The 18,531-nt window shown below is 41.5% G+C and overlaps 1 protein-coding gene across 1 annotated transcript; it reads left to right on the top strand.

Moving 5' to 3' along the window:
- Positions 1 to 295: 295 nt before the first annotated feature.
- PAPOLG (poly(A) polymerase gamma) lies at positions 296 to 17,314 on the top strand. The gene is made up of 22 exons (XM_066547737.1): positions 296 to 312; positions 2,973 to 3,131; positions 3,227 to 3,293; positions 3,931 to 4,012; positions 4,096 to 4,205; positions 4,785 to 4,838; positions 5,891 to 6,002; positions 6,868 to 6,957; positions 7,531 to 7,669; positions 7,822 to 7,894; positions 7,979 to 8,099; positions 8,430 to 8,514; positions 8,806 to 8,859; positions 10,411 to 10,530; positions 10,784 to 10,893; positions 12,693 to 12,814; positions 12,902 to 13,071; positions 13,973 to 14,061; positions 14,139 to 14,377; positions 15,254 to 15,325; positions 15,916 to 15,969; positions 16,739 to 17,314. Exons 1-22 carry the CDS (start codon positions 296 to 298, stop codon positions 16,835 to 16,837), a joined length of 2,238 nt encoding a protein of 745 aa, XP_066403834.1. The 3' UTR covers positions 16,838 to 17,314.
- Positions 17,315 to 18,531: the final 1,217 nt, after the last annotated feature.

The following is an 18,531-nucleotide window of genomic DNA, read 5'->3' as shown; positions in this document are numbered from 1 at the left end:
TCTGTCACGCCACGAGGCAGGAATATCCTCCTTGGGGAAGGAATATCCTCCCCGGAGAAGGAATATCCTCCTCGGGGAAGGACCATGGGCACGGGGAAGGAACACCGTCCCACAGAAGCGCTGACGGACCCCGGCTACAGCCCGGAGGGACGGCGGGGCCGCCGTGAGGGGACGCACCCCGCGGCAGCCGCCAGGGGGCGCCGGGCGGGCGGGCGGCGCGGGGGCCGCCGGGAAGGGGGCGGCGGTGCAGAAGGGCGGGAAGCGCGGGCGGCGGCGCGGGCTGTGCGCGCGCGCCATGAAGGAGACGCGCGGGTGAGGCGGCGGCGCCTTCCCGCCCTGCCCTGAGGGGACAGCGCCGGGCCGGGGGGGGAACACCCGCCGGAGCCGCCCCGCCAGGGGCCCCGGCGGGCCGCGGGGGGGGGCCGGAGCTGCCCTCGCCCACCAGGGGAGGAATTCCCGGTTGAAATAAATGGTGGAGTGCGGGTGGCGGGGCTGCCTCGCCCGGGTCTCACCGCGTGTGGCGGCGACGCCGTCGCCAAGCAACGGCAATGGCCGGCGAGGAACGGCGGTAACGGGGCTGCGCCTTGCTCTGGGGCTGCGCGTCCTGCGGAGCCCTGCGGAGGAGAGCCGAGCAGTGGCTGCCCGAGCCTCGGGGACGGGCACGGGGAGCGCTGAGCCGGCACAGCCGCCCGCGGGCTCCGCGCAGCATGAGCTGGGGCGGCAGCGGTGAAGGGTGGATTTGGGCTCCCTTCGATGAAGGTCCCAGGTGGTGGGGATTTTCCTCCTTCCGTGTTTTCCCTGGGTTCTGCTGTTGGTTTGGTGGCTCAGGAGCCGGGCTCTGGTCGCTCAGCCCCGCAGCGATGGCTGAAGGCCTGTGCCGCATAGTGTGACCTTAGCCCGGACCCGTGGTGTGTGGGGAGACACGCCTTGCGGCTTGGGGAGCTATAAATGAGGGGCAAAACCCGGAATAAATCCGTTTAGGATGGCTTTTTGTGTAAAAGTGTGGTTTACCAGAACAGACACACATTGGAGGTTTTTGCTGTGGTGCACAGGTTGTAACAAGGTTTGGCAAAATATTAAAGTGCAACAGGATTCTGGTTTAAGGAGAAGGCTGGTGGGTGAATGGGTGGTGTGCCATGTGTGTTAGGATCCATAAGATCCCTTAATTATGTGCTTATATGCTTGAGAGAGCAAAGTAGGACTTCATTTATTTCTTACTCCAAAAGGGGCAACAAATTCTTCAGTTTCACTCAGTGAAACTTAGCAGGTGCTGCTTCCCTCACCTCTTAACTTGTGAGGTCAAACTATCAGTGATACGTGTAAGCAACTGAAAAATATCTATTGTTGACTGGAGGAATTTTATATGAATAATATTTAATTAAAAATAAACATATTTGATGCTAATAATATTAGGTTTATCTAATTGATACTGTGCTTTACGTCAATCTCCAGTTATATCATCTGTAGGCAGAATGAGGCAATGAAAGGCAGGTGGTGCCTTTTTGTGCCTTGGAAACATCTTAAATGCTGGTGTAGTCTAAATCCTGTCCTTGTTCTGTGCAAACTTTATGAAGTGCAAGTTGTACAATGCAAGCAATGCATAAAACATGGAAGCAGTTGCTGCTGTAGGTGTTTTAATTTAGTTGTAATGCACAGCAATTAAGTACAGGCTTTCCTCCTGTATTTGTTATGAAAATGATATCATGGGAAGGAAAATATTCATTATGAATATTTTTATTTATGAAGTGGAAATTGTCAATGTCTATAAACAAGGTAAATTAGGTCAAGGCCTAGTTAGGCTTGTAAATAAACAGCTTTTCTGACTGAGGACACCTGTTGATAGCACTACAGTCCTAATACCTCCCTCCCCAGCTTTTTGGAAAGCACAGAGAAGAAAGTATGAGAAATAGGCTTAGAGAGAGGAAAGGGGGCAAAAAAAACCCCTTATGTGACTAGAGGCTCTGTGTGTAATTGCATAAGGATACTTAAAGAGGGGGAAATCTCTTTAAGAGAGGGAGTAAAGGCAACAATGAGAAATAAGGAGCTGTGCAGTAACCTGTCTTTTAAAAAAAATCAAGTGGTGAAGCTTGCCTTTGAGCATTTCCTAATATTGTTCCAGCCAGCATGGGGTCAGGTACCTTAAACAGGTATAAATATGTCTTGCCTAACCCAGCAGATCTTTGAAACTGTACATATGTGAAGGAGGGAGATATCCTGCTTAAATAATGGCACAATTAAGCCTTAAGGTCTGTGTCTGGACCCTGATGAGATCTTTGGGGGTGTCTCCTCCTTTTGGTGCTGGTGTTTCTGTAGAGTTGTATTAAGCACCATTTTTACCTCCAGTCCCACTCCTTTCCTTTTGCATTACCAGCTGGAACCTTTCCTGGTTTCAGCTGGTAATGCACAATAAGGTGTTCTTTCTCCATTTGCCCCTTTCTAAAGCAAGAGGTTTATATGGTAATACACCGAATTTATTGCATCAACTCTGTTTAACAGACCTATATGCTTTACAATCAACTAAAAAGCCTTTCCTGAATCCGCAGAAACCTAACAAAAACGTTTAATTAAAAGGTGTTGAATTGTTCTGTTTGGTGCTAGCAGGAAGCCTTTTGGAATATCCTTAAATTGAAACTGGCATGTCCAAAACTTGTGCTGTCTGTAGGGCTGCCCTTGGTGGGTTTCAAACCTTTTCATTTCCCAGTGATCTGTTCTGTGGGCTGGAGCAATGCAAATAAATTGTGTTAAGGTGGCAGCATCTTGCATGGTTTCTTACATCCATAAGTGCTTTTTTTTTAAAGTAGTTGTGACTTCTAAGTGAAGTCAAGTGTTCTAAAAATGATAAGCAAGATTTTTCCCTCATTTCTCTCAACATTGGGTGAAAGGGCAGAAATGGATTTGTGAAGTGTAAGCTAAGGGGTGTTTTCCTATAATATTTTCTTCTTTCATGTACTCATTCCTGTATTTTCTCTCAGTACTTCCAGGCAGCAGAACCTGTCTCAAGGGCACTATGGACTTACCTCTCCAATTAGCTTGGCTCCTCCTAGTGACAAAGACCACATCCATACTCAGAAGCTGATTGAGGCAATGAAGCCATTTGGGGTGTTTGAGGACCAGGAAGAACTCTATCACAGGTATAACAAGACTAAAATTTGTTAACCTCTTTGGTTTGTTTTTTTTTTTTATTTTATTTTTTTAAGCAAACTTAGCATGAGTTTTCTTTACACAGGACAACTGTTCTTGGAAAACTGAATAACTTTGTCAGAGAATGGATTTCAGAGCTTGCTGAAAGCAAGGTAAGAATTTTTTTTGTTTTTGTCAAAACAGCTGAAGCCTTTTGATTTAAAGACTAGGCTACTGGGATCTGTGCTGAAGTTCAGCTTTTAACTTCTTAAATATTAAGTAGAGCTGTAGTAACTGCCACTGAAATATGTTGTAAAAGGTATTTCATGATCAAGTTCTCACAGTCTTTGGGGAACTGAATAAATTCCTGCATTGGCTTGATCAGTTGACTCGTAGCTGTTAACAAAGCCAAAACAAGGCATTGTGGATGAGAAAGATGCTGAAATTGGCACTAATCTTGCCCCAGACAGCCTACAGCACTCAGTCTAGCTTGAAATTATGATTCTAGACATGCCCTTTGAATGGCTCTTAGTTGTGTTAATTTATGTGCCTCTGCTGCAGGGAAGTCTAATAATAGGCCTTAATTTGTATGAATTAATAGAAGTACTGCTACATCACCTATAATCTTGTTTTGGAGTGGCAAGCTCAACTTATTTCAGAAAAACAGAATTAAAACCTAATAAACGAAAATGTAAGGGAGTGAGAAGACATTGCTTATGCAGGCTGTTACAGTTTTTCTAAGTAACTTTCACACAAGTTAAATTTGCACAGAGGATAATGTGCATCTTAAACTTTCTCTTCTACCTACAGAATCTTCCCCCTTCAATAACAGAACAAGTTGGTGGCAAAATATTTACATTTGGCTCCTACAGACTTGGAGTACACACCAAAGGTAGTACTTTGAGTGCCTGGTCATAGCTCTGATGTTGGAAAGTGAGTTCCAGCAGTAACAGGAGAAATGGGATCTCCCTGCAGGTTCAGACATCGATGCCCTTTGTGTTGCTCCCAGTCACGTGGAAAGATCAGATTTTTTTCAGTCATTCTTTGAAAAGCTGAAGAATCAAGAGGAAGTAAAAAACCTGAGAGTGAGTAAACTCTCTGCTTGATAGATTGTGTAAATTGTACGGTAAGAATATTCATGTTAAAGACTTGCATTGGTAATGAATATCTTACAAGCCAAAGTTAAACCAGTTTTGAGTACCCTCCAATATACTGGTTTATGCAGCATGAAAAAGTTGCTGTCCAGCTCTTGGCTCCTTTCCCCAGCGAGCACATCACAAAAGAGTTTTTGTGGTGCCTCTCCCCTCCCTGTGTTTTGGGAATGAGTCAGCTGTATCAAAAAGCAAGGCTGTCCCTGGAAGCTGTGTTTTCACCTTGGATGTAGGAAGGGCTCACAGCCACTGATACTGATGGCTTGTGCACTGTTTGTTACACCACACGATCAGCCTCTCAATCTCTTGCCTAAATAAGATCTTTTAATAAAATCTAGTACTGGTACCCTAACAGTGCTGTCCTGCCTGAGAGTTATTAGCATTTTTTGTGTTTGGAAGGAACTAAATCTTTGTACTGAGTAGTTCAGTGTAAATTCTGTATTTCATCACAGTATAGGAAAAACTTCAAAGTAGCAAAAGGATATCTTATTAGAGATATCCTCTCCTTCACAGGCCATTGAGGATGCATATGTACCTGTTATCAAATTTGAATTTGATGGCATTGAGGTAAGAATTTTAATTTTTATTTGGGTTTTTTTTTCACCTTTAAGTGAGATTTGTTTTTCCTGCTTTGGAGTAGGATAACTTTTTCATGGTTTTATGATCTTGCTGTTTTATGAATTTTATCAGTACATTGCAGCACATTTAGGGAACTGTAATTAAACAGCCAGACCACAACCAATCCCAGAAAAGTAAAATGGGATCGTCTAGGAAAATAAGCCCCTGGCAAGCGTGGGAACATGAGTGACATCTTTTTTTACACCTGTGCTGCAGACCAGGGTAGCCTGCTTGGGTGGCATTTATCTCCCAAGGATGTGCAGAGTGGGAGTAGAGGCAGTGTCCTTGCTGCCTCCCCTGGGCTCTGACAAGAGCTCCTGTTCTGCAGGGGGTGTTTCTGTTGTGCTTCCCTGCACAAATCTCCTGACGTTCTGCTGCGAATCAAAAATGAAGTCTCTGTGAGACAAACAACATGGAAAATGAAAAGTAAAACTACTCACTGGACTGCTGCCTCAGTTTGTCAGCTGCAGGAATCCTATCTGGAATACATTTCATGTAGAGAATAAATACCCACTTGCTGTAATACCTAAGTACCAAGTTACTGCTTGGTAATTACTATCATGAAGACACTTATTCAAGGACCTCTTTATGGCCTTTGTCTGGTACAGACATTCACAGAATAATTTGCTTGCTTCAGGTTATACTAAAAACCAGATGCTTAAGGCCTTACAGCATAAAGAAAATGCTTTCTCATTTGTTGAAGTATAGTTGAAGTGATTTTAATTTGTCTTAATTTTATGGTTAATTAAAAATTTCTAAGTTTAGAGTAATCTTTCCAGCTTTCAAAAAAAAACCCCTTGCTTTCCTGAGCTTAAAAAAAGAGGTGGTTTTGTAAACAAATAGAGAACTTAGAGCAGTTTTCTTGTTTTCTGGCCAATAAATATTTATCTGTAGTCCACTAATTCTAAATACAAACGTTAACCATGTGACCACGTGAATGTCCCTCACTGGTTTGCAAAGTGCTGCATTCTAAGTCATGTTTGACCCTTTTTCTCTTGAAGATTGACCTCGTGTTTGCAAAGCTCTCTTTGCCAACGGTTTCTGACGATCTCGATCTCAGGGATGACTCGTGCCTCAAGAGCCTGGATATAAGATGCATCCGGAGCCTGAATGGTGAGCATGTCCTGCACACCTTTGTAGAGACATTTAAGTTGGCACAGAATGCACATTGCACAGCCCATTTTCTGTACAAGATGCAGAAACTGATCTCCAGTGTACTTGAGTTCTGAGGAGGTGACCAGTGAGCCTAAATTTAGATATTTCAAGGAGTTGTGTGTTTACATAGACTTGTCTCATGTTTGTTTGATTGGTTTGTGAGCAGGTGCTCCAGCTTGCCCCAGAAATTCAGATGACTAAGTAGGGCACTTGATAAGAATGTATGAAGGATAAACAAGGTTGTTCATTAAAAAAAAAAAGTAGTTAAAATACCTGTAGTCTGACTTGCTCAATCTTTAGCACCAATTGGTTTAATGGTTGCTGGCTGTCAAAAGAAACTTAGCTTCTGGAATCACAGAGTATTTAGGGTTGGAAGGGACCTCTGGAGATCATCCAGTCCAACCCCCCAGCTAAGGCACAGTCACCTGGAGCAGCTGACCCAGGAATGTGTCCAGGTGAGTTTTGAATCCCTCCAGACAGGGACATTTCACAGCCTCCCATGGCAACCCATTCCAGTGCTCTGCCACCCTGTGATGTAAAGTTCTTCATGCTGAGGTGGAGCTTCCTGGGTTGTAGTTTATGCCCAAAACATCCTGTTAGGAGGCTTTATTTAAAATTTGTTAGTTGTAGTCTAAACAAAGCTGCTGAGGGCACGGGTTACCTAAAGTGATGCTGAAGGTTATGTGCAATCCACAATTTAATACAAAGCAAGTACTCCAGACCTGTTCTCCTAGACTTGAACCATAAGCTGTTGATCCTGTGTAGGAACACCTGAGTTGTGCCTGTTGCTGGGAACTCCTGTGCTTCCCCTTTTGTCCCGCAGGCAGCAGGGTCACAGATGAAATACTGCGCCTGGTGCCCAACCTGGAGAACTTCCGCCTCACGCTCCGTGCAGTTAAACTGTGGGCAAAACGTGAGTGCCAGCGTGGGTTGTGGCCTTTGAACCTTTCATGCTCACTGTTGGATGTACCTCAGCTTTGGATTGCTATGTAAATGGCAGTTGTTACGTTGAAATCCTTTCAGTTTAGGTTCATGGTCTGTCCATGTGGTAAATTCCATGTGTTTTTTTTAGTGGAGAGGGAGTTCAGAGAAGAGGGAAGTGCTTATGAGACACTACTGCGTTGCTTATCAGGAACCTGACTACAAATGATAAAAATTCTCAATTAAGTGTAGAAGGAATAAGAAAGTCCCATTTGCCCAAATAGCTAGAGAAAGGTTCTGCCATTCTTCTAGTACTTTCTCTTCAGGGGAATTGAAGTGAAGCAGTAGGTGTAGCAGCACAAGCAAGTTTCACAGTAGCAATACTTTGGGATGTGGTGTGGTAATGATTCTTTTTCTCATCACTTGTAAGGACCAGCAATTTGGCCTTGCTGCATTGCAAAGATAAATAACATGGAGGCTGAAATGTATTAAGTATTCTATAGATTGTGCAGCTGGTGCTGCAAATTTGAAAGACCACAGACTAACTGTGTGGTATCCATTCCAGGACGTGGTGTTTATTCCAACATCATGGGATTTCTTGGTGGAGTCTCCTGGGCCATGCTGGTAGCAAGAATATGTCAACTCTACCCAAATGCTTTGGCCTCTACTCTCGTTAACAAGTTCTTCTTGATTTTTTCAAAATGGTAAAAGCTGTTTATTTTAATTTGCATCAAGAAGTAACACTTGTAGTTATTTATATCAAGATGTACATTGACAGCATTCCATGCAGCCTCGAACTGCAGAGCTTAAAATGGACACTTCACTGTTTTTTTTTTTTTTTTTTTTTCTTCTATAGGGATTGGCCAAAGCCAGTATTGCTGAAACGACTTGAAGAGAGCTTCCTTAATTTACCAGTCTGGGACCCCAGGGTAGGTAGCCATTGCAATCAGAGTTGCATTAAAAGTTTGTTCTGCCCTCGGCTGGTGCTGAGCAGAGCTGTTGTAACCTCGCAGGTGAACCCCTCAGACCGGTACCACGTGATGCCCATCATCACCCCGGCCTATCCACAGCAGAACTCCACCTACAACGTGTCCGTGTCAACACGAGCAGTCATGGTGGAGGAGTTCCAGCGTGGTAAAGTACATTCTGTGCCTATCAAAGTCCCCTTCTGGCTCCAGGAAACCGTGTCATCTGAATTAGTTTTGTTCAGTGAGGTGTTGTAGGTTTAAGATTTCTCTGGGAAGTAATGCCCATTGCGGGCAATAAGGCACCACTTTTCCAATCAGCTGTTGTGGGATCTGCATTTTGTCAGTGGAATTCCTGCTTTTTTTTCTTCTGTCAGTTACTGTTACAATCTTTTAAACTTTGTCATGGCGATCTTTAAAAATAGTCATAAGATTGTTTAAAGATTTTTGAAGAGAGATTTTTAAAAAATAGTGATAAGATTTTCAACCATATTTGTAGGTCTTGAAGTTACAGATGAGATTCTCAAAGGAAAATCAGACTGGTCAAAGCTCTTTGAACCACTGAACTTCTTTCAGAAGTACAAGTATGTATGAAATCTGTTGTCTGAACTTGAAGTTATTTACTTAGTGGTTAGAATAATGAGTTTTAGCTTGGGTTCTAAATAGAAAATTGGATTGATGTGTTTCAGTTTAGGGCTTTTTAAAGAAACTGGAAGTAATCATATAAATTTTGGTACATATAAGCCTAGGGAAGATAAGAGAAGCTGTCTTATGCCACTCACAGCATTTTTCCTACCAAGAAGAAAAATTATCTGATGTTTAGAATGTAGGATAAAATCTTGAGCTAGTGTACTCATTTGCCTTTCTTCTTCTAGACATTACATTGTGCTGACTGCCAGTGCCTTTACAGAAGAGCATCACCTAAACTGGTAAGTGCTGCTTTAAATGTGGCTCCAGTGCAAAACTGAAAATCAATTCAATGTTGCACCACATTTTTGTTAATTGTGTTAACAAATAAAGTCAGTAACTATGCAACTAGGCATGGAATACACCCCCTTCCCTCCCTGCTTTGAAGACCACTGTTCTAGAGCCTTACACTTGTTTTCATAAAGAGTTTTACTGCAATATTTAAGGACTAGGTTGCACTGATGTGTAGTCAGCCTATTCCAGACCTGCTTTTCTTCAATGAAAGGAGATTTGCCAACAATTACTTGTTTAAACCATGTGAATGTGCTGAGTCACTGTGAATTTTGAAATAAGGGGAAATGGTGAGGAATTAAGGCACTGTAATGTGCGTTTATTGACTTTCCAGTGGGTTTCTTTGTTAAGAAATTAGTACTTTGCTTGCTTTGCTCAATTAAGGAAGCAAAACACCTCTCTGTAACAGACACCCATTCTGAGGGCACTTGCTTTTATTTCAAAGTTTGGCTTGCACCTTAAGTCAAATAATTCTTGAGCCACCTCTAAAAGATATGTTTGATGTTTAAAATAGTTTTAATGGGTAATACCTTTTATCTGAGCTTTCTAAAATATTCACCTAAAAATCTTATCAGCTGCAGCTTGATATCAGTTACAGTTGTGTACAACAAGGTGTATGGGCAGAGGGCCAAATAATTTTTAATGTGAAATGTTCTTGAGTGAACAAAGCTTATTGTACCTCACAATAAAGACAAGGGAAATTCTGGCTGTGGTAAGAGCTGATGTTGTTTTTTTTTTTCAGTGACAGAAATAGAGGCAAATTTTCCAGTTTTGCAGCTTGGGAAAATGATAAGCAGAAGATAAACTTGCTTCAGTCTATTATAAGGAACAGTTTAGTTCACCAGTTCTTGAGTGGATTTGGAAATAGATAATATATCTGTTATTCATCAACATAAGATGTTTTTGAAGAACATACAGATTTGTGACTGCTTTTAAAGTTAACAGAGTTTTAGGCAGAAGGATGAAATGCCAGTACTTTATTGAAATTAAAGCCCTTGTGGTTGTGATTCATCTCTTAGGGAAGTTTCTGAGGAGGGTGTTGACTAGATGATTTGTTTATTAAAATAACTATTTTTACATTTTCACTGATCAATCTGCAAGAAGAATTGCATCTTTACTTGGGTGTAACTGAACAGCTGTGCTTGAGCCTTTCCAAAACCACTGTTCTCCTTGATCCTTGTGGCAAAAAGGAGTTTTGCTGCACCCCAGAGGTGCTGGGATCTGCTCCTTGTTATTTTCATCATAGGTCACAGGTGGGAGTGTTGTATCTGAACTGTGCAGAGTACACGCAAAACTTACTTGTCTCTGTCTTTAGAAACAAAAGCACAAATGTCACTGGGAACATCTCAAATTACAGATGTATGTGATATAAAGACCTAGTGTCTGCTCAGCTGGATGAAACTTGGTCCTTGTTGATTGGTTAACACTGTGTTACAAAAAGGCATCTAACTGATGAGCTGGAAACAGTTAAAAATGAATAAAATACCTCTTGTTTTTATTAGGATTGGCCTCGTGGAGTCCAAAATCCGTGTGCTGGTTGGAAACTTGGAAAGGAATGAATTTATAACTATTGCACACGTGCAGCCACAGTCTTTCCCTGGCAATGAAGTTCTCTATAAACAGTGAGTTGTTTTACTTTTCTGAAGTGCACATTGGCCAAATTGTATTTTCATTCCCTCAGCTCATTGATGAGAGGGGCTCAGTGTGTCTCTGGCAGGGTCCTGAGCACATAAAATCTTCTTAAAGAAGGGAGCAGTTCAGGGAGAAGTGCTCTGAGAAATTTAGTCTGGGCTATCTCTAAACTGAACAGCTCAAATGTACCAGAATCCAAGTGACTGGTGCCCAACTCAGGTTTGTGAATCTGTCTCTTTTTAGGAGTGGATATGTATCAATGTGGTTTCTTGGGCTTGTGTTTAAGAAAGCAGAAAGTGCAGTAAAGACTAACGTTGATCTAACACATGGGATACAGTCATTCACAGACACAGGTAAGGCTCTCTTCTTGCTCTAGACTTGTAGAGTGTCATTCTTTTTATTCCAGTGCAAGTTGCTTCACAAAGTGCTTCCTTTTGTTATTAGATAGCAACATATGAAAGATTAGCTTCAAAAACACATTGTGTTGACATTTGTCAAAATAAGGCCATCTTAAAACAAAAGTGTGTTACAGTCATACACCATGTGCCATATGTGAAACAAGTGCATTTCTTGTAGGGGCAGTCAGCTGTGAAGCCCAGGGATGCTCATTTGCTGGGGTAGCTATACTTGTCAAACAGTAGTCAGCTGCTGAACTTTGGAAGTGGGGAGTGACTGTGTCAAGCTCTGAAACGAGTTGTTGATGCCTGTTGATGGTATTTTTCCAAGACAGTTAGTGTATAATGTGATCTCAGAACTGTGGAAGTCACTGGGTTGTCACATAGTAATTACATGCATGTAAATTTTCATGTCCAAAGTCTGATACTACTTTTGATAGATGTAGAAATAAATTAATATGGCAAGTGTTGTTAGATAATGCTAGAATAATAAGGAAATTAGGCTATTCTGAGTGATGAGTGTGTTAGGACAGAGTTCTGAACAGTGTAATCCTGTAAATGTTTGTTGGAGTTTTCCCATAGCACCAGCATGACTTCTGTGTTGTTTTGCTCAGATGACATGAGTAAAAGCAGTAAAACCCAACCTTCTTCATAGCTCGTGCTTGGGATATGAGAAAAGCACAGAAAAATGCATCAGAACTCTCATCTGAGTTACAAGCCAGGCAGGGTGATTTCCTCAGACTTGCACTGCTGTCTGTACTTGCTGGTTACATCCAGTGGCACTACATTTCAGTGGCAAGTGTGAATTATGGTGATGAGATTTATGTGCTGCTGAGAGGCCAGAACTAATGGTAAATCCTCTGTGCACAAACATTGTTAGCGTGGCTGTGGGCTCTTGCTTTAGCTGTGTGCTCTCACAGCCTGTGGTATGTGCTGGGTGTAGGGTGTGAATCCAGAGAGAATTGAACAGAAAATCTGTTCCTTGAGAGGTGGGAAATCATTTGGAACCAGTAGTTCTGTGCTAGAGAGCTGTTACCATGTGCCTTGACTTTGAGAGAATAATTTTAGAGGGCAAAGATTAATTTCAAGTTGAGGAGCCCAAGAACAGAAGGCTCAGTTTGGAGGGCTTTTGTTCAGTGAACTTTATTTCCCTTTTACATACAAATTACTGAATTTCATTTGAAGGAAATGTCAATACTGGTGTGTGGGCTCATCTCTGTGCTTTTACTTCACCTCTGGTCTCCTGTGGAAAGCCTTTGGGTTGCATATCCTTGCTTTGATTCCCACTCTGTGTGTTAGAAGCTGACTTTCCAGTTATGCTCCAGTGATAGGCCAGTTAGATAAGCTTATCTAAATGTGCCTTAACTCTGTAATAACTGCTGTGCTGCTATAGCCTTTGCCAGTTGCATAAAAGGCTGTTTGCAGGCAGTTGAGAAAAACCTGTTTAAATTGTAGTGAGTCTGTCAAGTCATATGTCCCTAAAATCCAGTCTGGCTTCCTTGGACAGATAGAATTTAAAAATGCAAATTTGAACTCAGACAGCTCTTGTGGCTGGGCTGTGGTGAATGGAAAATGGCCATCACAGGTTACAGTCACCTTTTTGTGATGATGGGAATGCTTGGGCAGTGTTTTGTGTAAACTTAAGCTGGGAACTCTTCATTTGGGCTGGGCAGTCATGTTTCTAAAGAAACCAAATATAACTGACCAGCACTAATGCAAACATCCCCACTAAGCTACAACACTGTTTTTGATGTCAGTTTACAGGCAGGCCAGTGCCCTCAACATCCTAAAGGAAGGTATGAAGATTGAGGCAACTTACGTGAAGAGAAAGCAACTCCATTATTTTTTGCCAGCAGGAACCTTACAGAAAAGAAAGAAGGTATAATAAAAATTCAGCGCTTCTGCTAATTTTTAATAAAAGCTTTAATGATTACTTGAAGACTTTATTTTTTAACTGTCGTTTCAGCAAAGGGTGTCAGATATTAGTCAAAATAATAGTGGACTTCAGTGCAAAAGGTCTTCTTTAGGTGAAAGCTGTTCGGATGGTTCCAAAGACAGAGATTCCAGAACACCCTCTAATTCCTCTTCGTTAAATAAGATATCTAAGTTGGACATCTCTACAGCAGAGACAGAAAGGTTAGTGCCATAACCTTGGAACTGTGGAGAAGCTGCTTTTAACTGACTCACACTGTAAATGAGTCCAGGATTTCTAGTTTGGATCTATGTGGATCATAAGCATTTGGAGGGCTCTAAAAGCTTCAGGAACAAAGCTGGAATCTCCATTGGGCAAGTGGTAGGAGACCAGGTTAAAGGAATCCTTGAAAAAATCTAAATATCCATGAACATGGAGGAATGGAGAACTTGACACCAGGGAAATTTAGTCTTGAATGTAAATCTTCACAGTTTAGTGGGTAACTTGAAGCTGGAGTATTTTATGTGCAAGTGACTGTTCTTTCTAACAAAAAGTACTGGTAATGCCAAGTAGATTAAGTTCTAATGACATACTGATTTTGGTGTCAGAAACACCAGAGCTGCTGCTGACTTAGTGGAGTGGTATGAGAACTCGGGCAGTAAAAGTCTGTCACTTCCTGGGAAGTCTGTTTATCCCTAAGCACAGGAAGGATATGTAATCTTGAGAGTAATTGCCCAATCCTACCAAATGTGTGATACCTGCTCTCTTCAGAATGTTTGATACTGTAGAAGTCACATGAAGAAAAAATAAACACAAAAAATTGTGTGGACATCGGGGTAGAACAGAACAGGGGTTCAAAGCAGCCCAAGTGCTGGGTGGACTAATCTGGGAGAATATGTCAGCACATAAAGACTCAGTAAAGAAAATGCTTGAGTTTAAATCTGCAGTCTGAAATCCAGCAAAATGGTGGTCTGGTGCTACGTTGTCTGGGAGGTTGTGTTGTTTGATAGAGCTCTGACAAGGGGCTAAGGAGGTCGGTGTTTGTCTTGCATGCACTTTCTGGAAATGACATATACAGTATCTCACAAACTAGCATTTTATAACTCGAGTGTTTGACTTTTATAGAAATGTTGAATGTCAGAGTTGTAGTGGTGCCAACAGTGTAGCTGAGCCATCCACGTCTAAGGGACTTTGCATTCCTGTGACTGACCCAAGTATGTATTTGAAGTGGTAGGTGGAATGTAGTTTATCATTTCGTGGCCAAACTCTAAAAGCCAGGTGTCTCCTACAGAAATGGAGGCTACAGTTGCACTAAGAACATCGGGACCTCCCATTGGTTGCACCATTCCAGGATATAACACGGTTTGTCAACTCAGAGCGTGTTTTGTGCAAGAGCAGCATAAATTAAGTGGGACTCTAATCACGGATCCTAGGAGTGCTTCACCTAAGCAGCATTATTCACCAAGCTCTAAAGTATCTCGTCCACCAACAGCAGGAGAATGCCCCCAAAAAGCCATAGATGGAGAAAAGGCAAGAAGGGTGGGCTAGCCCAAGGAGGGTTGAAAGCAGTATGGATTACTGATGTAGAACAAGTTAAATAACTGAAATTGAATGCATTTATACATCCCCAAAGGATTTAGGAATCTAAATTTACATTCTAGTTGGACTAGAATGTAATTGTAATGAATATGATGTGTAACTATTAACATATTTTCAAGATCTGGCACTTAATGACTGCTTCTCATCAGGTGCCAAGTTATCTAAATACTCCTGTGCTTATCTGTCACTGCAGTGACCAATTGCTGAATGAACTGTCTCATCTGGAAGCAGTTCTTAATTCAGAAAAAAACTATCTCTAAACAAAGAAGATATGAGTCTTATGACTGTAAAAGTATGAGCTAATCTGTTTCTGGCAGATGCTTTTTGAGTGCCTGTTGATAGTTGTGCTGCTTTAGAAATCAGCAGCCTACTCAATAGGTCATTACTTCTGAAATGATACTGTGGAGTTTCTTGTTAAATCTTGGTTTGTGGAACTTCTAGATTAGTATTTCATTTGTTTTATTCCTATGTGTAAATATCCTTAAGTAGCTGTTCTTGGAGCTTGACCTCCAAGATTTGAGGCACAAGCAAAGAACAACCAGAGAAAGAACCCTCAACTTTGACACTTAAAAAGAATCCTCTTGTAGAACTGTAATCTAGTGCTGAATATTGCAAGTACAGATTTCAAGGCTTGGGTAGTAGGGCTTTTTCAGAGGCTTGAAATTCCTGTGGGGTAATGGTGGACTTGTGTAAATATTCTTTTAAGAATGGCCCCTAATACATCTAATGTGTTGACTGGGAGCTGTACCCAAATAAGAGAATTTTAGCACAGCAATTATTTTGAGTCTGTGTATTTTGTTCCTCCAGCTAAACGTGTGGGACTCGGATTTCACAGAAAGTGGATACCCTCAAGATGGGAGGAAGAGAGCTACAAAAAATGTAATTAAGTGATTTTACTCAGTGGACTAACTGAAAAGCTCAATAGTTTGGTGATTAGACTGCCTCACATAAATTCTCTGCATGTTTATTCATGGAAACAAAAATACACTTTTTGGTTTAGATTATTTCAGTCCTCATTCCCCAAATATTACACTCATATGACCTATCTTTTAAATGTTACTGTTAGTTGATTTGGTAGTGTCTAATTCATTTCCATGTTTGAAATAATACTGAATTTTCTTTTCAAAACTATTTGATTCACTGATGTAAATTAAAACTGCTGTAAAGACTAAATCCTTTGGCCTCTCAGAGGGAAGATAAAGAGCCTTGCTGTTCATGGTGCTTGTTACTGAGGCATAAACTCTTGAGGGCACACCCTCAAATAAAGATGAGATCTTGGTGGTGAGGGCTGAAATACCTGAACCACTGTCTGTGTGGTTTTAGGGCTTCAGGATACCTAAACCCACGCCCCATGGGGTGGAGGTTGTTAATGCATGTATGATTTTAAGGTATCCTTGCTGCCAGAACTTGCTGCCTCTCAGTCAGGAACCTGGCAATACTGCCTAACAAATCCCTTCTGGCTTTTTTAGGGTGTCCTTGATGGAAAATCCATGCAGATTCCAGTGATCACATCAAGATCACAGGTATTTACTGTGCATTTGTATTCATAGGTAAAGCAGAGCCAGTTTTCATCACATGTACAAAGGTTGATGTACCATTCCACTTGGTGGTTTGAAGATGAGCAGGGTTTTGCCTGTTGTGCTTCCAACAAATTAAATAAATGAGCAATGACCTTCAGAAAAGCCAAAGTTTCCAAGTTTTGAACTTGGCAAACCACATTTCCATGCCCCCAGACACTGAGTTTGTGTCCTGGTTTGGTTTTCTTGTACTGTTATCAGTACTTGTATACTGATTTCTGTGATGAGACTTGGAAGCTTTGAAGTCTATAGGTGACTTAACTGCTCTGTGTCATGTAGAATGTTGTGAAATTGAGGGCTGTAAGACTGGAAGTGATCCAGACAGTAGAGACTCTGTTTTCCTGATCCATGGATCTGAGAAAAATCTTTCTTTACTGTGCTGTTGAGCAACTCTAATTTCCCCCCCCCATCAGGGATATACTGGTCTCAGTTCATGCAACAAAAGAATTGTGCAGAGGGGAAAATGTTCTTCCTCTGGATATGGTGGTAATTCAATAAGTGGTGTGGTTAAAAAAAAGAAGGCTTCTCTAAAAATGGGTTTGAGCCATACAAGTTTAGTACATAAACAGTGTTACACAAAGAATGTTTTATTCAGCTAGGAAAGGGTTTATCTGCTGCTACTTCTGAATTAATGAATTTTAAATTAATTCAATTATTGATTAAAAAAATCCTTTTTTTTTTTTTTTTTGCTGTGGCATCTGTTTGTGTGTTACAGAGGCTTTCCAGTAAAGAACTGCCAGATTCTTCATCTCCTGTTCCAACAAATAGCATTCGTATTATTAAAAGATCCATCAAACTTACCCTTAATGGGTAAGTGGTTGATCTTCAGGTGAAGAGGATAATCACTTGTTACCAGTCCTTATTCTGAGTGTGTGTTGTAGTTACTAACAAAGGTAGAAGGTTACTGTGCCCCTACTGTAACTGACCAGCTAAAATCATGGTCTGATTTTTATACTGCTGTTGGATGCTTGCTTCCTTTTGAACTACTCTTTGCATGTGCTTGTAACAGTTACCTTTAGGAGTTTTTTTTCAAAAGTCTAAATTGTCACCAGCTGAAACAGCTACAAAAACCAACCTGTCCTGTGCCTTGGATTCAGAATGTATAAATGCCACCAGGGTTAATTAGTTGCTGCAACCACATTCTGTTTTCGAGTGCGTACGAGCGTGCTTGTGTTCCTTTGTGCTTGCCTAATTCATGTGCATGCATTGTTCTTCTCTCCAATTATCTTCCCATTTGGCACACCATGCAGTCCTGTGCTCCTCTCACAATGGTGCTCAGCTTCCTTGCAGCTTGCCCCTGCCTTGCACAGCCATGCGCTGCACAGGTGCTGCCTCCCATGGAGGCCCCTAAATGAGTTCAGTATTGAAGGAAATGCAGCAGAGGATGCTACCAAGGTATGGAGATTAGACAGACATGTCCCATGCTGTGTTATCTGATACTTTTCTTTGTCTCAAGACTGCTCCAGCGTGAGACTTGAGAGGTTTTTTTGTGTCACTGGGTAGTAAAGCCCAACTTTGAGCACACAGCAAAGATGCACTGAAACATTGCAACAGCTGAGGCTGTCCTGACACTACTGCCCACCTGCAAGCTGCATGCAGAAGGTGGTTTCAGATAAACCCTGAAAGCTGTTCTAAATGCTTACATGAAAACCTGTCCTAGTCTTGAGTCTGGTTCTGTAAACTGATAGCACTGCTTACCCAGCTAAATGCATTAGGGTTTTGGGGGGTGGGGAGAAATTCTGATTATATGAAACAAGTATTATGCTATTTCTCTACTGTAATTTCTTTATCATTTGGTGGTTTCATAAGTGAACTTGTAAGTTGTTTTTCCAGAGTATTTTTGTATGTACTGTAAAAAGCTATCTTCAAAGTGAAATTTAAAATCTTTAGTCTCTTTTTCTTTTTTTTTTTTTTTAGAGCAGATGGGATCTGCTTAAAAAAATGTAAACAACTAAACCAACTCTAAAGGGGTGGGAGGAAGGCAGTGCCAGAAAAAAGCTTTCTACAGAATTTTAATGTCATAGAATCATTTAGGTTGGAAAAAACCTTCAGGTTAGAGTCCAGTAGTAAACTTAACACTGCCACATCTACCACTGAACTGCCATGCTAGAGTAAGTCTGAGGAGACCAGGAACACTGCTTTGCTTTCCCGCTTCTGCTAGATCTGGGGTTTGATTTAATGCCCTCTGCATTTTGCAGTTGGCCAACTGCACGACTCACCTGAAGTCCCAGTTTGATATGTGGACAAAGATACCCCTGAATTGTTTTAAAATTAGTTGCTTGTCTTGAAGAGCAAATCTGAGCTCTAAACATCTTAAGTATCCACCTTAGTGAGGAGAGTGAAGGATTGTAAGGAAATAAGAGGTGGTATCTATCTTGTCATGTCTTAACTCCTTAGCATTCCCTCTGCTGCTAGTATCCCAAACCCTTGGGGAAAGCATGGCTACATTTATCACAATCTACTTGGTTTTTTTCCCTTATTCTCTGGTTTCCAGCTTGCTTCAAGTGC

This window comes from Molothrus aeneus, chromosome 3, assembly GCF_037042795.1.
Source record: "Molothrus aeneus isolate 106 chromosome 3, BPBGC_Maene_1.0, whole genome shotgun sequence".
NCBI classification, from domain to species: domain Eukaryota; kingdom Metazoa; phylum Chordata; class Aves; order Passeriformes; family Icteridae; genus Molothrus; species Molothrus aeneus.
The sequence above is the reverse complement of the archived record's forward strand: the minus strand, read 5'-3'. Positions and strand labels throughout refer to the sequence as shown.

Bases quoted from the DNA above. Each gene is read 5' to 3' on its own strand.
- PAPOLG (XM_066547737.1), top strand. The intron at 6,958-7,530 runs GTGAGTGCCAGC...TATCCATTCCAG, and splicing joins AGTTAAACTGTGGGCAAAAC to GACGTGGTGTTTATTCCAAC. The intron at 7,670-7,821 runs GTAAAAGCTGTT...TTTCTTCTATAG, and splicing joins TTCTTGATTTTTTCAAAATG to GGATTGGCCAAAGCCAGTAT.